Source organism: Pogonomyrmex barbatus, unplaced genomic scaffold (assembly GCF_055798465.1).
Source record: "Pogonomyrmex barbatus isolate J1 unplaced genomic scaffold, ASM5579846v1 scaffold2, whole genome shotgun sequence".
In the NCBI taxonomy this organism is placed as follows: Eukaryota; Metazoa; Arthropoda; class Insecta; order Hymenoptera; family Formicidae; genus Pogonomyrmex; species Pogonomyrmex barbatus.
Genome location: NW_028297116.1, coordinates 5,033,370 through 5,054,968, shown reverse-complemented (window position 1 = coordinate 5,054,968; position 21,599 = coordinate 5,033,370). Strand labels below are relative to the sequence as shown.

The 21,599-nt window shown below is 37.9% G+C and overlaps 1 protein-coding gene across 5 annotated transcripts in view; it reads right to left on the bottom strand.

Annotated features, from left to right (window-relative positions):
* The window catches only part of pnt (ETS transcription factor pointed), a 115,176-nt gene that overhangs the window by 80,581 nt on the left and 12,996 nt on the right, over positions 1-21,599 (bottom strand). For all 5 annotated transcript variants that reach the window (XM_089077279.1, XM_089077280.1, XM_089077278.1 and 2 more), the window contains one exon: positions 18,788-18,995. In XM_089077279.1, coding sequence (XP_088933405.1) covers positions 18,788-18,995 — 208 coding nt within the window. The remainder of the gene's footprint in view (positions 1-18,787; positions 18,996-21,599) is intronic.

Genomic DNA, 21,599 nt, shown 5'->3' with positions numbered 1-21,599 from the left:
TTTTTTTTAATCATTTTTTTGAATTAGTCAAGATACTTTTTATAGATTTTTGAATGCTGAAAATAATGCCGGAAGCCACATTTTTCAGCATGTTAGATTTCCAAAATAATTGTAAGTCAATATGCAAAAAATGATCTTTTTTGTGATATAATTTAAAAAGTTGCTATCTTAGCAAAATTTAAAAAAAATTTTTCATAATTTATAAAATTCTTCATAAAAAGGCTTTAAAGTAAAATATCAAAAACGCATTTTATAAACAATACATTTACGATTTCTAATCAGAATTTCAAAATACCACTAACCTTTTTTATAAAAAAAAATTGTCCCAATAGCGCCAAAAAGCTACTTTTACTATAAACCAATGTAATTTACAATTACATAAAGACGGATATACAAATCCTCTAAATATCGTTTTAAGTTCATTTTCATCGCAGGGAATAGATTTATCCATCTGCGATAGAAATCGGAGGACGATACTATCGACTCGATTAACTTGTAATTAGAAGTTAAGATTTTTCGATATGATTTAAATTCCCAGAATTCACTGTTATAAAGCATCGTATAATGGTTATGGGCACACCCTGTTTATTAAGTTATGCAAATCGCCCGGCGATCGCCTATCGATCCGTAGGATCGGCGCAAACACACGTCACAAGGAGTATGTCGAGTCGTCTTATCGGCGCTTCTTTTCCTCGCCCCCCCCCCCCCGTTGTATATCAGGTCCAGTGCCCACGCGCCTCTCTTATCGAAGATTTCAAACGCACGCTGCGGAGACGAGGCGATCGGAACGAAAAAGAGCTACATTGATTAAACCGGTCACGTAAAATGTTACCGCGACATACCCGCAACGAGAGTTTAGACTTAGCTGTTAAAAGTGGATAATTTATTCAGCAAACCGCGCGGATAACTCGCATCGCGCAAAATCTCGCCATGAAATATGATGATCGTAGAACTTGTTCGATAGATCGCTATCGCCGTTAACGCGTTACGTGACACGGGTATTCGAAGATTCTAAATTAGCTCATACAGGTGTATATACCAGGCGGTGAAGTGTCCAACGTCGGGGAGAGACACTACTTGTGAGAGCCGCGTGCGAATGCTGTGCATATTTGCGTACGATCGTCAATATTAAAAACCGATCGCAAATAACTTTTTTAACTTAACGTGCCGCTCGGACAGATATTTACTCAAGTAAGATCCCGCGGAGAAGCGATAAAAAACGGATTGAGATAGAGGCGTTAATGGTGTCGCGTGGTGTAGCGTGTCGCTAAAAATATCACGTAGACTGCGAGAAAATCAGTAAAAGGAAATGCGGTTGTTATTGGGAAATGTAGAGCGAATTCCAAGCGAAAATTAATTCTGCCGCGCGAGTAGATACAATCGATAGATCGGAATCGCCGCGCGGGGACGGGAAAGGGTTCAAGAAAGGAAAATCTCGCTTGCCACTAAACGCGCATTAGTCACTGGATAATATGGAAATTATCGCCTCTTGAAGTACGTGAATTATGCCTGCCAATTTGCGACGAACACATGTAGCACACAGGACACAAGAATATATATATATATATATATATATACATATTCGCGCGTTTGAAATGTTAATACAAAGAGTGATAGTTTTCAACGAGTGTAACAATCTTGGAGAGCAACGTCGCTTGAAACTAATAAGCTAATTCTCTAATAACTGAAGAATGAAGATTTATGATCCCCTCGTTTGTTTAAAATTATCCGCGCGTATTACGCCGCAATGTGTCTCTCTCAGGAATATAAAACACGTAATTATCTGTGATTAATACGCGTGCGATAATCAGAATTTCTCGCAAAGTCGCACGATACACGGGAAACGAGAAATTTCCTTCTTCCGGGACGTTCGCTTTTTTTTTTTTTAGCGGTCAAATAAATCATCGAACGAAGAGAAAAAAAAAAATATTCGCTCGAAAGCTCCTACGAGAAATTTCTGATTATTACGCGTTGCGGAATGACGTCGCGTGGGAAGTGCGCGCGTTTTCCGTCCTGATTGTGATAACCAGAGACGCGGATTCTCGGAGGAGGATAAGGGAAACACGGAGTATATTCCGTAACGATGGCCACGCGAGAAAGGACGAGTTACACGCATGTACCGCCGAGTGGGTAGCCCCAGCGCGGCCGGCTTCTTCCTTTTTTCCCCCGTGTATATCGTCGGGGAGGATGAATGAACCCGGCAATTTGTTAGGAGCGGGGACCGAGCAACGCGTTGCAGCTACTCAAGCTCCATTATCTCCGTAATCTCTCTCGCGGGAGACCAGAAGCCGCGGTCGAACACGGAGATGAGCGCGGCCAGGCTCCGGAGAGCTTAACCATAATACGCTCGGCGGAAAGAGGAGGATTCTATAAGGTAGATATATATATATATATATGTATATGTATGTATACACACACACACACACACACACGCGCGCGCGCGCGCGCGCGCCACACACATACGCACGCACGCACGCCACACACACACAGTGCGGCATAAAACCGAGACCGAGAAGAGCCACGCGCCCTGCCTCGGCTTCCTCGGCGCGAACGCGAGTCGAGTTGAGTTGCTCTCGTTCGTTCCAGTTGGAAATTAGAAGTCGCGTCATAAGCCGCGCTGTAATTAATTCGTAATTTACCGCGCCGCCTTGTTTGGAATCTACCGCAACAACGAGATCCGTTCCCCGGATTAGCGATTTAACCGATTTATTGCTTCCCCCGAACTCCCCCTTTCGTCCGCGACTCGTCGTCGGTTCGATTTCGTTCAGCGTTTATGTACGCTAAAAAGAAAATAAAATGTTTGATATTTGATGGCTATATAACTGCTTAATAACAGAACTTTAATCAAATGTCTTATTTTTACAGCTATTATTAAAATAATTATGTAAATATCGTTTGTAATAAAAATAACTATAAATTGTAGTTAAATTGTGCTATAACTACACTCTTTTTCCTTAAAACACGTAAAATAGAAAACGTATTTATATGTATAATATTTCTTACCAGTTATTTATCATGTTTGACAGCAAATACAAAAAATTCTCATCTCTTCAAACATATATGAATGTACAATTGCTTTTGAATAAGACAGTTAAAAAAATTAATTATTAAGATTATTGTTATTTTTATTTATTGTTGATGACGCAATTGCAATATGAATTGCATTCTGCGCCAATAAATTTATAATTCTATTACCAATGAAAAAAGAAAATAAAAAAGGAGGGAAGAAAAATTTAACGAAAAAAGGGTACTTCCACGTTTTACATTTTCTTGCAATTTCATATATTATACATCTCAATCTGTTTCAAAAATTTTTGCGGCGCAAATTACACAGATTAAAGCATTATTGAAATGTTACAATAATAATTTAATATATTATGAATTCGTATTGCTATTAAAAATAATAACCGCGAATATAATGAAGGATGTGCGATGAAAATTATTTTTTATGGATGCTTTCGCCCATTTTTATAGTGTTTCTCCTTTGCATATACCGCGATCCCTCACCTCCTCGGCGAGGAGTAGACCACTTTCGTTCGGCTTAACTCTCTTTTTTCTCCTCTGAAACTAACGTCGATTCCGCCGTATAATTTGCGGGTATAGAAAATGCGAGGAGAGAGAGAGAGAGAGAGAGAGAGCATCTCTTAGATCGCGCAGGCTGGATTTAAGAGGTAGGGCAAGCTCGTAACGTATAAAGGGCGCAAGATAATCAATTACCCCGGCTACCGTCTTCCCGAGAGCAATAACATCGGCCGGCTGTTGCCCGTTTCAGGTCGTGTACCTGTTGCAGCCGCGCGCGTACATTTAATAGCATCCCTAATCGGCTACACCCGGTCGTAAGGGGTCCCCCTTTATACTTTTCCGAGAGACGAGATAGATACGAACGGTTTCAATCTAAATTTTTCGCGCGTTAATGATATTTTTTTTTTTTCTATCTTTTTGTGGCAGATGCGGTATACCACGCACCTTTCTGACAAAAATTTCTTTAACTAAATAGCTTGATAAAAGTTTAATGATAAAAATGTAAATGTATGTACGCGGAAAAAAAAGATTAATCTTAAATCAAGATAAATATTCTTATGTATAAGCGAAAATCTTCTTATAATCTTCTTAAAAAATTATTTAGTCTTGACTCTCGATTGAATTTGTATTGATGCAGGTGTTACTTTTGCTTAAATTAAGATTAAACATTTTTTATATGAAGATCATAATATTCTTGCTTACATATGAGAATGTATACAGTCTTGATTTAAAATTAATTTTTTTTTTTTTTTACAGATATGTCAAAGAGTTAAAATAGAAAGCATCTAGGATGCGATGTCTCAAATAGTATCTCAGAAGTAATCATCATAAAATCTTATTAACGTGCACTCTCGCATCTCTGGTAGTGAGTCAGATAACAAATATTATTTGCGTCGACTAATAATCCAGGATAACTGACTGTTCTCTTGAAAAGCGAGGTAAAAGCTCGACGTAAAACGATTACAAAATATCTATCTGAGAGAGAGAGAGAGAGAGATAGAGAGAGATCGTTGACATACAGAGATCATACAGTCGTCATAGAGCGGTTTAATCCCGATCTAGCAAACGTACGTACGTTTCCATCGCAAGGACGGCGATCCAGTCGCCGTGATATATCTCTTTTCCTGCCGAATCACGGGGCGACCTTTCGAAACTTCTCGCGCAACACGCCACCTCTTCGAGGTGGTTCCCGCGAACGCATAATACGAGGCACGAGGAGGGCGGGAGGTAAGGGAGCGGGTGGCAAGGGGACGGTGAGCGTTCACGTCCCGATATATTAAGCTCGATATTCCGCGGCGGACGTTAAGAGGCTCGAAATGGCGAATAAACGTTCGGTCGTAAAACGGTCGGCGCGGCGCGGCGAGCCGTATCTTCTAGGGGTAATAGCGCGTGTGATACGCACCGAACGCGCGTGTATAGTCCGGCTTACGTTCGTCCACTTTCCGTGCCTCGTTTTCCTGGCCTGGCGCGTTTCTCGCGATAATATAGCTATATCTAAGCAGTAGCGGCTACCGAGCGCGTTTGCGAAATATGCTGTTATTACGGAACGGCCGATAAATGCGAATGTAACAATAGTGATCAGGAACGAAGACCCCATGTCCATTTGCGTCTCTCTCTCTCTCTCTCTCTCTCTCTCTCTCTCTCTCTCTCTCTCTCTCTCTCTCTCTCTCTCTCTCTCTCTCTCTCTCGATTTTATAGAGATAAGTCTAATAGCATAACTGTAGGTACTTCACTGTTCCTAGAGTTACATTCATTATTTTCAAAACGAATCATTATGCGATTATTATTGATAATAATTAAATGTTAAAAAGTCAAGAATATCTTTTCCAGCAGATCAGTCTCTTCATCTTGTACCTCGCGTAGTACCTTTAAATTCGAGATATATATATATTTTTTTTTGTTTAATTGAGTGTAATTACGTGCTATTAATTCTTTTGTCCGCGAGTCTTTTGTATTTTTGTGTAGTTTTACGTCTTTCGGCTTGTCGCGTTCGCCTCGTCGAACCGAGCAGGTTCCTTAGAATCCCCACCATTGCCCACCGGAGGGAGTTCCACTCCATGTCTATCAAATCTCTTCCTACTCGGGGCTTCCTTTAACTTCCGCGGACGTAACGTTATTACATTTTACTCGTTTCAAACTGGAGAAACGCGCGAAGCGAAGATAAGGGGGAAGAGCGCGTGTGAGCGAGGGAGACAAGAGGGTACGATAGAACGAAGGGAAGACGAAGTAGAAAACGAGCTACGAGGGTTAAAGAGGCGGGACGAGGAATACCCTCGGGCTCAGCAGCATGATTACGAGCCGCAATTATGTCTCCGCCGGTTGCCGGCCACGGTTGCAGAGGTCGTCGGGTACAGTAGATCCCGAAAGTTCCTTCGACAATCTCTGAAAGCATTATTTCTTATTTTTTACATATGAGAGAAGAAAGAGGCAAGACACCTGAAAACCATTCAAATATCGCATTGTCATAAAAGATTCTCGATATCCTACAACCCTACTTCTTGCATCTTCCGAAAAGGAATTAGATCAGGATTACATATTTTCAGATATAAGCGAGAATATTACAATCCTTTTAGAAAAAGTTTAGTTTTGATTTAATCGAATTTGTATCGATGCAAGCATAGATGTTCTCATAAGCAATAATCAACAGAAGATTTTTAGCCTTGAGTTGAGCAAAACTAATACTTGCACTAATACACTTCAATCAAGATTAAAATTTTTCTAAAAAGATTGTAATCTTGTTTATATATGAGAATATTTGATCTTGATTTAAAACTAATTTTTTTTCTGTGCACAAACGCAGAAACATTAGAATACAAAAGACGCTAAATTTTTTTATTACATACTTAAATTGTTACAAGTTAGTATTCTTTGGAAACGAGCCTTGGAACGAAGCTAACATGGCTAGTGTTTTAATTAATTAATTTAAACGACGTTGAAGCTCGTCGTGAATGTAATTAAGGAAACACGATAAAACACTCGAGAATATTTTTGCATAACATGTTTTGATAGCTTGATTTAGATAGCTCTATTCCTTGTGCTAGAAAATAAATTCAAACATACATATTTTCTGGGAATTATATGAAGAGTTTGATGGAGGAAGGAGAGGTGTTAAGTTAAAAATTCTTTCTTACTTCACCTTATGCTATTAATTCTTGTCTAGTCGACAGGAAACAATAGATCTTATGTCTAACTACCGTATTCTCCGGAGATGGAAATTTCTTTCCCACAATCCGATTCGATTCGATTTTTCCTGTCAGTTACATATACATTTGATTTACTATTTTATTTAATTTTTGATAAAATAAGGAGAATCATTAAAAATGAGAAATGTTAACGTTACATTACATATTGCGCATTTATACATGCGTTTCTTCCGCCTGTGTTCTCAACACTAATTCAGGAGTTGGGAAAACATGTTGTCGGGAGATTTACATAGTCTATGAAAACATTTTCGGAGCCTGCGCGGGCTGATCAATGTTCTCCATCCGGACAAACATGCTCTCGCGGTGTTTTTCATCGATAAAATGACAGTGGCTTGTAGCAGCCACTGTACCGAACGTAGATCCCGAGAAAGGGTCGGAGAGAGAGAGGGGCGATCAGGCGAGTGGCCGCGAGCAGGTAAAACGAAGCAGCGTGCGGAACAGACACGTAGAGGGAGACGAGCAGATGGTGGAGAAGGGGAGAATGTGGCTACAAAGGTGGGTGCGAGAGAGACACGGGTACCGATCGCAAAAAAAAAAAAAAAAAAAAAAATACGTTATACCTGAATAAAGAACAGGTGAGAGAAAGAGAGAGGAGGCGAGCACGGAGGCGAGCACATGGCACAATGTTGCCCGAGGAATAAGAGAAAGCTATGGGAAGAGACGAGGGATTTTGACAACGAAATGGACGTAATCGGAGGAACGAGGAATTACAAGGATAGCATTATAAGGATAGGCGAATAAACAAGTACGAGGTGGAATTATAGGCGGAGGAATGGAAGAGAGCGGAAGGAGCGAGAGGGAAGTTAAGTACAGAGAAATGAGTGCATGCGGCAACAAGAAGGAGGAATGATTACGGAAAAGAGAGTAAGAAGAGAGAGAAGAGGCCTAGGGTGAGGAATTGCGGGAGCAAGAGCGGTCAGGGAGGCCGTGCGCGGAGGCACGGAGGGGGGAGGAGGTAGAAACAGGTGCTAGACGCGAGGGAGAAGGAGCCGCCGCGAGAGCACGGGGGACGGAGAGAGAGGAGAGAGAGAGAGAGAGAGAGAGAGAGAGAGAGAGAGAGAGAGAGAGAGAGAGAGAGAGAGAGAGAGAGAGAGAGAGAGAGAGAGAGAGAGAGACGGAGAGAAACGGAGGGAGACAGGACAAGAAAAGATAAACCGACCGGCTAACATGTGCACAGGAGGAGGATGAGGGAAGGGGGAGGGGGAGGAGGGACGGGGTAGAACGGACCCACCGTGAGGCACGTTCCCACGATCTCATGAATGAACTCGCGTGGCTACTCGCTCCGTGGTGGGGTACTCGCGCCGCGTTCACCTTGCTTCGCCGTCGTCTTTCATCCTTCGCTCGCCGTCTTTCTGCGCCGAGGCGAGAGGGAGAGGGAGAGAGATGAGACGAGACGAGACGAGACGAGACGAGACGAAACGAGACGCGACGCGACGCGTCGCGTTGCGCCGGTGAACGGATAGACTCGAATTCGAACGTCGACTACGCGCACGATGTCACCGGGGTTGAAGAACCCTGGGTCAACGCGAATCGCGAGAGGATCGATGCCGGTTACGGTAAAAAGAGAAACTGAATGAACGCGAAATTAGCGTTCGTTCTCACGAAAATAAGTATTGATCTTCCCAGAACGAGACAGCAACGAAATAAATATAGAGATAGCTGAAATGACCACTGACATCCTCGGTCGAGCGAATATCACACGTGTGGATTAATGTACGTATATGTAGAATATATATTTATACATTTGATGTGTTATAAGTATAGTGATGAAATTAATATAATTAATTCCAATTCAAGAATTGTAATAGAAACATCCTTATGTATCTCAGGAAAATAAGTTTAATACCAAATAAATTTCACTTTTAAAATGAATAATGATGACAAAATACAAATACTCATGATATATAAAAACTTGAAATTATGTATTACAACTAAAAATATAGTTGTAATTTAAAAATTATTAAAATGTCTTCATTTCATAAGTAAGCAATGAGAAAGGCAAAATATATAATACTTGTGATGATACGATTAACTGATAAAAGTAAATATATCAATATTTTCAAGTATTCGCATGTTTTACAAAGAATTGATATCAATTTCATATATAAAAATATCATTGCTATTAATACCCAATCTCAATCTTATTATTAATTTCAAATATTTATAATAATCAAAAAAGAATCGATATAAAAATATCAATTTTAAGAAAAAAGATACCGATAATATAAATATCACTCCATGTCTATTAAATATAAAAAGCATATATCATTTATAAAATATTCATACGAAGACATTTTATTAAACAAATTTGATAACGTTATAGATTAAATTATTATATTTATTATATTTCTTTAAAAAAATATATATAGATAGCAACGTCCAAAAATAACCAAATCAAATGAACGATAATACTCGTGTCAGTCTTTATCAATCTCGACGCGAAGCTTGACATCTTGGGTTTATTCCGCTCGTGATATTAAATTGACGTATGAAAACGTGACATATGTACGCGTGTGAACAAATACTTTCTATGCGACAGCCATAAATTTCTATTTTTATTTTAATTGATCGACCAACCGATAGTCAGGCACAATGTTCATGATTAATAGTTCAGCTATAGAGAGCCGACGGGTTCAACTTTCCACGCACCTAACGATATTCGCGACAACCGTATCCGGACGGAACGATAATTTATCCGTATCAATTCCGAATTGGGAACCCATTTCCGTAGCTTCGCTTCTGTGCCGGGCTTCGGCATGAACCGTTACGAGCCAATAATTGCCAATGCCAGATCGGGCCGAGTGCCGTGGCCGTCGATCGAGATAAACCGGCTTGTCGAATCACGTGAGAAAACAGGAAAGGCAAGGCATCGCCGGTTATGAGTTCCTGGTCCACCCTCTTTCGCTCTTCTGGCTTCTCGTGAATGAAGCGGAGTCGCGTGGCGCCTCGTGACGTCACAACCTGTTGCTATCCATTGCCCTCTCTGCCGTGTCCCTCCCTCTCTCTCTGCCTCACCTCCCCCTTCCCTCCCACCCCCGATGCGCGTGAGAGCGCGAGCGGATGTTACTTATTTCGAATCATACGTGGAAAATGTCATTTGTATCCGCAATCAATATCTTCTGCAAAGACGAGGAACAAAATGATCCCGATAATTTAGATTAAACACGCTAATTAGCGTGTTTAATTTCTGGATATACAGGGCGCCTTGAAATCGGAGAAAAATTGAAATTAACGTTACTTCCTGTCCATCTGGAACCAATTTTTTTAGCAAAAGCAAAGAATCATAAGAGTCATAAATATATAAATTATTATGACGCAATCAATTCTTTAAGGATCAAATTACAAATGTTATAAAAATTAAAAGATGGAATACCACTCGTCGTTAATTTGAAGTGGACCGTGACAAAATATTAATCAACTAAGGAAAATATATCAGATATTGTAATCGAAGCAATTGTCAAAGCTTTCTTTTGTTAAAATAAAAGATAACAGAGTTTCGAATTTCTTGAAGATAGCTTTGTCTCTCGTTCGAAACGACACACCCTGTAGAATTCGAATGTTCTCAGGAATCTACTTTATCCACAGCGGACAGATCGCAGAAGCGTGTTCGTGGCTCTACCTATGGCTGACATATCGAAGCCATAGCAAAAACATCCGGTAACCGAGCCAGCAGAGGTAGACACCTGCTTGCTTGGACACCACCGAAGATTTGTACTTAGCGAACCATTCAAGCTTCAACACAATCCAACACATCGTTAATATGCATGGGCGTAGGAGGGGATCTAAACTTCCGCCAAATTTAAAATTAAAGTTATAATTTACAAAACCTAATATTTTTCTCATTAAAAATCAGAAATGAGGAAATATCTGAGTCCTAAAATATCCAAAAAAACAATTCACTAACGAAAAAAGGTGTTGTTTATACGTTAACAGATTTGATAAACTTCTCTCTTCCCTGAGAAAAAATCCTGGATACGCCTATGCGCACGACACTCACATATGCGCACTCTCATGGGCGATAATGCAATAATTATTCGAGGAAAAGTGGAAGCAATATGAAGTCGAATTTAAAAATAGCTCGAATAAAACTGTGCATATTTAAGATAGATGGAGCAGAGTAGCAAAAGCCAAAAGCTCATTTTTTGTCATTCATATTCCCCGATCAGATTTCCTTTTATTAATGCGGAGCGTCAATGGCAGAGTATTTCATCTTTCACGAACGGTGCTATCTTTAATCTCGCTCGATATATCCTGCAAAACAGCTTTAGTACAATTACGAAGCTGTGCTTTTTTCAAGATGATATACAAGGGGAAAAAAACCTGGCTATTAATATATTAACAATAAAACACATTAAAATACACATGCAAATCCTAAAAAATATATAAATTACTTCATATGTGTAAATCGTATTAGAAATATCAATAAAAATGAATGAAAATGAATGTTATTAACCAAGATTAAACATGTATCAAATGTTGCATGGCTGCAAAAGGCCAATAAATAATAAAAATTAATATTGCTATATTATCTAATTATTATATTTAATAATAAAACGTAAATAATTGACAGGTATGATTTACATATTTTTTATTCTACATGTGTATTTTAGTGTGCTTTGTTATTAAACTTAATGAAATAATAATATATTGCAATTTTAATTTTAGTCACGTATTTTTTGTTTTTTTGTCGATGTTTCTTTACATATTGAAAATTCGGGTTTTTTTACACCAAATTTATCTTCACCCAGTTAAATAATCAATTGTCTTGCCTTCTTATTTTGACTCGAAATATAATTCACGTATTAATCTCTAAAGTGAGATAAACTTTTAATCACTGAAAGAGATAATGACGTAGTGGACAAGTTAAACTGGTGAATTTTTCAATCTGACAATCTGACAAGCGTGCCTGTCTCACACAGAAATGACACAACGAAGATAACGCTTTGTTTCACACACCACACCACACACACACACACACACACACACGCGCGCGCGCGCGCGCGCGCGTATGTATGTACATACGTTTTCTAATTCTACAATCAAAATATATACGTTATTTTAGAATCGTAAAAACAATTATATTTATATGCTGTTTGTCTCTCCATTTGCGTAAAACGTGGAAAGTACCATTGATGATTTGTATTAACGTCGTTTCTCGAGAAGCTATCGTATTTTCTTCGAGAGAGGCGACAGCAAGATCAATATACATCGTATCAGTCGAAGAAAAGATAAAACGGACCTACGCAAGCCATTTCAATCGTGAGGTCAACATCGATTCGTGCTAACAACGGGCAATATCGAGCGAGCTACGAGAAGAGAAATAGAAGAGATCTCGTTCCGATAGTTATTGTTCTTGTCACTTTTTTCTTCTGCAGATACCGTTTATTGATTCAATCAATATTTAACTACTTAATTTCAACGTCGAAGGTAAAAACAAAAAAAAAAAGAAGCAAAGGCAAAATAAGAATTCAGGTATTAGAATTGAATAAATTCTCGAAACTTCGGAAAATAATTAAAATAATTAAATTAAATATATAAATAAAAAAAAATAATAATATATTTTCCTAAACTATTTTCGTATGATGCCTCGTAGTCGATTTATAAAAAAATGACCTATGAGGATTTGTAATATCATTAGATGCTACAACAGCAAATAGCTAAATAATAAAGACATTAAAAAAAAATATATATATATATATATAAATAATTTCGCAAGAAAAATAAGAGAAAATATGTCAAACAGAAAATATAAAATATGAAATAACACCGAAAGATAATAGGATTAATCAAACTAAATTTGGATAATGACGTGATTTTGACTAATATAAAACGAAATTAGAAAATTAAGGCATACGACTGCGAGTTATATTCGGGAAAACATGGTGATTGGCCTCTACTTTTTTTTCTCGAGCCGAGGCCGACCGACCACTCTCGAGGATTGCGTCTTCGAGGGCGCAGCATCTGCCGGAGGAAGAAGGCCCCAGGATCGGGGCAGCGCTCGACAGGTCCAGCGAGGCCACGCGCACCGCGGGGAGGGTTTGTTTCAAACTGCAAATCGCCGTCGTCGACGATCGGGGACGTGAGAACCGTATCTGCGTCTGGTCTCGGGTAGGTAGGTAAGCAAAGCGAACGCTTGCGGAGGGAAGACGGAGGATGTAGCGGGAGGGGGGGGGAGAGCCCGACCGCACGCACAGCTGCGGTTACGCGTTTCGCGCGATGTACACTAGGCGTCATAAATGCCTCTCTTGTGTACTGGCTATTTCATCGAGGCTCACTTCGTCATTATGTCTAGATATCTATAAAACCGATGGAAAAAAGTGACGAAAGTGGGTTACAGCGATGATAACTGAGATATGCGTTTATTTAAAATATGCGATTCAAGATCGACGAATAGATAAGAATTATTTTTATCCTTGAATTATGTGACATAAAGATTTAACATTTTTTTTATATTGAATTTTATATCGAACGAAAAATGAGCAAAGAAACTGTGCAATTTTTTGAATTTTTCTAAGGACAGATTTTATCTAGTGAGTGTTTAGATATTTTATTTTATTTTTTAAAGAAATATTTATGTAATAGATTATTTGTAACGGCATTTGTGGCATCTAATATAAAACCTCTAGTTGACCTGCGACTTTCTTCTCCTCTCTGTTCTCTTCAGGGAGCCCACACCCCCATTCGTCGCTTTGTAGTGTCTCGTATATTCCCATGCAGGTGCAGGGCTTCTCTGGAAATTTTTCTCTTCTGTCTCTCTCTCTCTCTTTCTTATTCATCTCCCCTTTTTCTAACAATGCCCGGACCAATTCGGGTGCGCGTTACAGGTTTGCTTTCCCATTCATCCTTCAAGTTGGAGTCAAACAATGTGTTTATTGATTGAATTTAATAAACTTATTAAAATAATCATGAATAGCTAACATTAATAAGAAATAAAAAAGATTCGGATCGTCCGTACTCATCGTATTAAGATACGCTTCGCTTTTGTAATGTGTATTTAAAATGTTAGACTAGCTAAATGAGATTTAAATGTTTCATTTATTCATATATCTTACGTAGGAATCTGTGTGCATTTTCTGTATTTGATTAAGAGACACGTGATAGCGTCGTTGATTTTTTACGATTAATATACAGAAGCACGAGGCAAGAAGATAGGGACACTCGCGGTTACAGGGTAGGACCTCTTAGTGAGGCAGAGCACGTAATTTAACGAGCCTCGATCATCCGGTGTCGATTTGGCTGTGGAATAAATAGGAAATAAACGTCTTGTGCTCGGACTCACGAGAAGATATTTCTGTTTTGTCCTGAGAAAAAAACGGTCATTGATTTTCAACGAATTAAAGTTTATAATCATGTTATACAACAGACGATTTAAAAATTATATAAGGTAAGTGACTGAATATGATTGAAGTCCAGTGATTGAAAAACCAATATATTTGCCAATATATTTATAAGATAAGTGACTGAATATAATTGAAAAACCAATACATTTGCGATTATTAAGATATTTGTTAGTAACAGCAAAATAATGATAAATTAAATTCATTGAGACATTAGTCGTTTTTTAACTCGATCATTGATACAATTAATCTAATGTAATATTTCATTAAAATTTTACTTCTATTTTTTTCAAATTTATATATATTAGTATTTTATTATAAATAAATAAATGTCAAAAATGTAATGTTCAAATTTAATCAGATTAATATATGAATAAATTATTAAATTTTAATTTTTATCTCGACAAAAAAAGATTTTTTTAATATTAACATCTCTCAAAACTTAATAAATATATGTTTTTAATATATCTAATAGATTTTAAAAGACGTTTTATCTAAAATATTTTTAGAATAAATATTTTAAGAAATATATAATCACAGTTAATTAACAGTTTAATAGAGAAAGATATAAAAGTAAAATAAAAACAAGAGAGATATTCAATGCCAATCGATTAAGATATAATACAAAAATGAAAAAATTTATGTGAATTTATGTGAAATATTAACAAAAGTTAATTATCAATAATTATACATCAAAATTTATTTTATTATTAAGTATAATGTACCGATCCCTTTCACGCTCCATTAAAATATTGTTAACGACGGTACAGACAAATTTTTTTCTCGAGGTTTCCTGGCTCGACGTCTCACACACACCACACACCACACACCACACACCACACACGCACACGCACACACACACACACACACACACACACACACACACACACACACACACACACACACACACACACACAGACAGACAGACAGACAGACAGACAGACAGACAGACAGACAGACAGATACACAGACAGACAGATACACAGACAGACAGACAGACAGACAGACAGTATTTGCCATACGAATTCATATTTATGAGACAGCATTTCTTTACGAGCACGCAAAGAGCGAGAGCCGAATTTATCACAGTATTACATTCGCAACACGGATGCGTTACGTTCCTCGTAGTGTGCAATGACAACGATACGTAAGAAGCGCAAAACAAATCTCTCGCCATCGCATCAATGTCAGGATAGACAATGGCTATTTGCATAAAACATTCTCAGTACCGACTGCCATCGATGGCAGGGTGTCGTAAACGAAGATCGAACATTCGACCGCTTGACAATAGTGTTGGGGATTGTTATGAAAAAAGTAAATGGAAAAAGTATAGATTGTGCCTGTATAAATAACGGGAAATTCATAGAACAGCCGTGGCAATAGTTAACATACTTCTATAACTATTATAACGTTGATTTGTACTTCTTTTTAATATCATGAATTAACAAAATATATATCTGCGGTTTAATATTTATATCAATTGATAAAAAAAAAATTAAAAAAGATATATATGTGAATATGTGTGTGTGTGTGTGTGTGTGTGTGTGTGTGTGTGTGTGTGTGTGTGTGTGTGTGTGTGTGCGTGCGCGCGCGAGTGCATCGGTGTTATATTGCTCCGCTAATTGTTCAGTTGTAAAAAAATTTTAGATATCTTTTAGAGACAAATACATTTTATAGAGACTCGCTCTATTTATTCTAAATGCGTGTCAAGAACGAGATGTTACATCGCGAGTTAATTGCCTATTGGACGAAATATTTGAAGTCGTTAACCACTCGCGACATAACGCGCGATCTCGTACTGGCACGCCAGGTGCACGGCAATCTAAAATTAGGCGAATTAAGTAAACGTGAGATATACGGATCAAATATTGATTATTGACCGACGAGTAGCGCGACGAATTCATTTCGTGCGATTTCAGCCGTTCGATATTATTTGCGTGTGATATTGCCGCGCAGATTCCACGCTAATAAATGAAAAATGAAATCGCGGATGATTCATTCGCCATCCAAAAGTTAAATGACACGCGATAAATCGGCCGGTTAATTGCACGCGATTTACGCGCTTAAGTTGCGTTATTACACGGTCGTTATTACGGCATACTATCCGATTCAAATCCCACGCTTATATCTACGATATCTGCTTATGTTTTAATTGCTAATTGCGTGGGATATATTTCCAATTTATAAGTAGGTTTCTAAATACCGTGTAGTAATCTTAAATAGCATCAATTTCCATTTAGAATACTCAATAAATAGAAAAAAAAAAGGATTAAGGTAAAATTTTTATCGCACTTCTCATGTGATAAATTTTACAAAATGCAATATTAAAGATCTAAAGATGTCTTTAAAAATAGGTTTATATTTATATTTGATTTGTATTTAAATTACACCAGGTGGCAATATAAATAAAATTAATAAGATTGATATGATTAATATTAATAAGATTATTTTAACGAGAATTAATCGAAAAATTATTTGGAAAGTTCAAGCTATCTTGTCATATTTTTATTCCAGCAAAAAAGAGAGAAATATATTTAAATGTGATATTAAATGAGACATCTTAATACTGCGACAGAAAATTTCCAATGTTTCTTTTGTTTGTTTTATGACTACAGAGCTGACATTTTTTAAACTCTTAAAAAAACATAAAGAACATTGAAAAATTCTAACAAATTCTAACAATCTAACTATGAAATATGTGTAAATTATTCAAATCCTTCCGCTCTCTTCGTTGTAAATATTTAGTTTCTCTTTCCTCCCACAAGTTTTTTTTTTAATTTAATCGATTCATTACACTGGTAGATATGCATAAAAGATCAACTGGTATCATTCTTGTGCAGCTGTTGAGAGAGCAAGGTTTATTATCTGTCTGCCTTTCGGATACTAAATCTAAATATTTATAAAAATGATTCCACGCGGGCCAATTACGTAAAGTTTGCCGTTAGAAAAAAAGCCCAGATCGCTAAAAAAAAAAAAAAAAAAAAAAAATGCTCCACGAAGTTGGATAAGAACGAATAAATGGGTGGGGGCGATGCGACGACGCGGCCGACGCGTACGCGTAGCCTCACACACGCGTTCCGAAAGAGAATGGAAGGCGGGGGCGTTCAGTGGGGGGGCTTTAATGAGGATGCTGCTGATTATCCAATTTGTAAATTCTCGCTACATTTTGATCGCGCACGACGAGCCGCGAGTAACAAGGATGACTCGCATTGCCACTTCGACACTGCACGCCTCGTCCTAGAAAATCCCGATTTTCAGCGTGACGGAATCCACTTTTCTGCCCCATTATGTCGAATTAAAAGTACTCGAACGTTACTCGGAGATGTTAAAACGACGAGGAAACAAGATGAAAAAGAATTTCAAGCATAACACTGTTTCTTTTTCTTCTTTTTCTTTTTTACCTTTTTTTTTTTGTAAAAAATATTATCGTTTATTTTCCTGCTTATTTCTGTTCATTTATGTATTTCAATGCAATTTTCTATACGACGTAGCGTACATACAAGAAAATCTGTCATTATTTATCTTCCTAGTTATAGTTGTTAGAGAAGAAAAATGTGTCAAGTCGACGGATGAAAACACATAACGAGGAAAACGAGAAAAACAACGTTGTCTAGAAAGAGGCATTTTTCATATTCGAATTACGATAAATATCCGACTGGCTTGTTTGGTATTGTGCAAGAGGCACGATACAATTCTCGCGCGATCTAATTGAACAAATCACGTACGTGTGAGTGCTGCTAGGCTCGTGCAGCTAGTGCTCGTATTATGCAAGCGTCATCGGATGTAAGTGTACCTTTAAGTGTCGGGATCCGACACAACATTATATCGGGAATCGTACTCGATCGTGTTTCAAGAGGCGTCGAAAGAGCTGATTTCACTATTCTTCGCATTATCACTTTGTCCCTTCTATCATTCCGAGAATCGCGTCTATATCTTTATACAAAATAAATAAATAAATAAATAGACGAACACGAGGAATTTGTCGCAATAATTTGAATGGCAACTTAGTCGTGCGATATTTAATCAAGAAATAGAGAGCATGTCTATGATACGCTACGTAATACTACGTTTTCTTTTAGGTGACAAATAGCTTTTAAACTTGACGAAATTATTCCACGCCCGCGAACGGCCGTTTAATGGGAATATTAAACTGAATGATTATTACGCTGTCTGGGCAAACGGTCTCGTAAAATATTCTCACGCCATCGGCGTGTACTAGATTAGCAAGACGATAAAACATGCAATAATTAATTGAGAATTACAAACGTCAAACTACTGCAAAAATTTGAAAAAATATTTTACTGATAACTGTTAAATATCTTTAAATCAATTCATTCATTAAGAGCAATTTTTTTGAAAAAAATCCAGAAATATTTATAAACAATTTGATTTTCTTCTTTCATGAATATATTCGTATAATAGTGTATAAATTCTCCAATTTTTAATAAAAATGTATGTACAAGTATATACATGTGATGATACATAATCTACAGCTCAATTCACATTTTTTTTAATTTTCAGATATCTAGCAAGTTAATTAAATTTGTTTTGTTTAATTTAATTAATTAACGTTTTTATTAATGCAAGTAAAAATGGTAAAAATATTCATTGCATTGTTAGGTGTTCTTTCTTTCTTCTCTAGTCGCGTTTATATTCAACTGATATTTTTCAAAAATTACATTTCTTGAAAATGATTAAAAAGAGATATGCATTGGAAAAACTTACCTAAAGAGCTTTCCGGATCCGATAGGTCCGATAGGGAAGGTACTTTCTGTATCGAGGTGACTCTGCCAGAAAGGGCTGGCACCAGGCTTTCTTCCTCGGCATCGGAGGCCAATTCTTGCTTCAACAACTTCGACATCGCCATAAACATATTGACGCCCTCGGTAACGCCGTTTGCTCCCAGGAAGCTACCCATGCTTCGGACGTCGCGCTAATAAATGAAAATATAATATCATTAACTCGATCTGACACGCCCGTCTTTATCTGTGTAAAAAACATTGTCGCGATACATATTTTTCTCAGTAAAGTGCAGTAACATGTTTTTGTAATATATTTGTCGGTATAAATTTAGCATCTTCATCTAAAATCGCCCGGAAACAACAACAAGCTGTGTATTACGATGTAAGAGGAACAGAGTTCACGAAAACGTGGAGGCAAAAAAGATCTGTACGTTGAAAAGAGAAGCAAATTAGACGGGCAACCGGTTGCTCGCCGAGGGAGGAGGAAGCAGCGTACACACGCGTTATTCGTCGAGAAAGAAAGGCGAGGAAGAGGGAGAGACGTAGCTTGGAACGGAAAAAGAATGAGGAGAGAGTGCTCGTGCCGAGGCGATAGTCACGACTTCGCTTGACCTTCGTACGAAAGACTCCAAGTTGAATGAAATGTCGCGGTGGAAATGACGCAACAACGTGTTACGCGCGTGATCTAGTACTATAAGGAATCAATGAACGACGAAGTTTACTCGACAGGCTTGAATATTTTCCTTACTGTTACTGGTCGATTTAAAAAGTTCTTCCGCTCTAACGAAGGGGCTGGATAACATGGATAGGATTATCAGAATTTTCAAATATTTCACGAGATTTTAAGAAAACGGTGGAGCGGTGCATAAAAAAAAGAAAAGTTTTTTTCGTCCTTAAATTTCTCTTCTACAATTAACTTAAAATATTAAAAAAAATTTTTTATTAAATTAAATATTTCACTCGCGCACTAATTACTCTATCCCATATCGCGTCACGATTTAATGGAAACGACAAAGTTTCGGTGGGGAAGAACAACGACCAAGACGTACGACTAAATCCAACCTCATTACAACGATCCCTCTGTATTGCACGATAATTATTCGTTGGGTTATCAGTGGTAACGAGCTCAGAACACGTGTATATAGATAAATAGAAAGCGGCTAGGGATTCTGAGTTCCGTCACGTTCTATTCCGTCGTCTTTCCTCGCGCCCTCCGTCCCCCCGTCCCCCTCCCCCCCTCTCTCTCTCTCCGCCGTTTACGTATCTGTTTGTTCCATCTCTTCCTCCTTCGTCGGCCGCATTCGACACTGAATGGAGATCTATTCATCGCGAGTCAATAGCACGTGACCGAGTCGACCATTGACGGGCGACTCGTCTATGACGATGGGTCTCTCTCTCTCTCTCGGATGCGAACAAAGTCACGACGCTTATCTGCGATAAGATGGTCGAATAGCTAGTGTGTACAATTCGCAATCGTATTGTTTCTCCGCCGACACTGACTGCAACCTTCCTCGCGAGTCTCCACGCAAATTTTTATCTCGGAGAATAAGGCCGATACGGTCGGGGAACGATGGTATCGTTGTGAATTTAAACAGATCGCAACCCGGATTACAAATCAGTAGCGGAACTTTTGACTTTTGTATTTTAAACTTAAAAGAAATTAATGCTTGTATGTACTTTTATTTCATAACTGAATAATAATAAGCATAACGCGTACATCCAGCTCGGCTCATCAGCCTATATACTTTTTTTTCAATTTAAATTTTATTTTTGAAGCCTATTATGGTTATTATTTAAAAAAAAATTGTTAATTCTGTATTACATTTGGTTCTTGACGCATTTACGAAAGAATTCACGCTGTTACAAGATGAAAAATAAGGATAGAATCCTTGCGGCAACTTTTGCGAAAAATGTCCGTTGTCACGGAATTTCAGGAGCGGGGCACGCACGACTCGTTATTCGCCGCAGCAAAAATAGAGTTTCAGGTGTATATTCTCGATAATGGTCCTTTCAGACATGTAAATCTATTCGGGCCACGCAGCAACCGTCGAGGAGGAAGAACAAATCAACGAGAGCGCAGCGTCGGGGGATCCGAGAATATCGCGAGATAAGTTACGATTCATCGAATACGCGATTGTGAAACCGAATTCATTGAGTAGCATTATCACTTTGTGATTGCAATTTGTTTTTTTTTTTTTGTTCTTCATAAGCGCCTGAACTTTGCGTAGCAGCCGCGTATCGCAGCCACGTTGGAGATTTTTAATTCATATCAGACATCGTGCATACGACCTAGCGGATGTAAACTGTTTTGCGAATACACGATAAGCCACGATACAATCTATTTATTTCGCTCGCATATAAGTGAGTAAGTCGCAATAAAGTGAGCTAAAAAACAAGTGCCAGATTGATGGAGCCATCCGAGATTGTGGGAACATGCTTCGACATTTTTATCAGGGTCCAAAGCGTGACCCATGCCGTTAAGAACACCATGCTCTTTTAAAGTAAAGTTCGCGCCTCTCAATATTATTTATCATTTTTTTATCAAAAAAGCGAATTAAAAACCAATATGTAAAAATTGTACGACGTACATTTAACAAATTAACAATTTTCATTTCGATATAATATGATATCTTTGGTAATTTTTTTTCTTCTCGCAATTATATAGACTGAAAATGATAAATACGAAGTGTGATGGACAAAGAATTATCTTATTTGCGTTTTTTAATCAACAAACATACTTTTTGAAAATTTATTTGTTATAGATGACAAGAGTTTCTCTGTATCCGACATTTCAG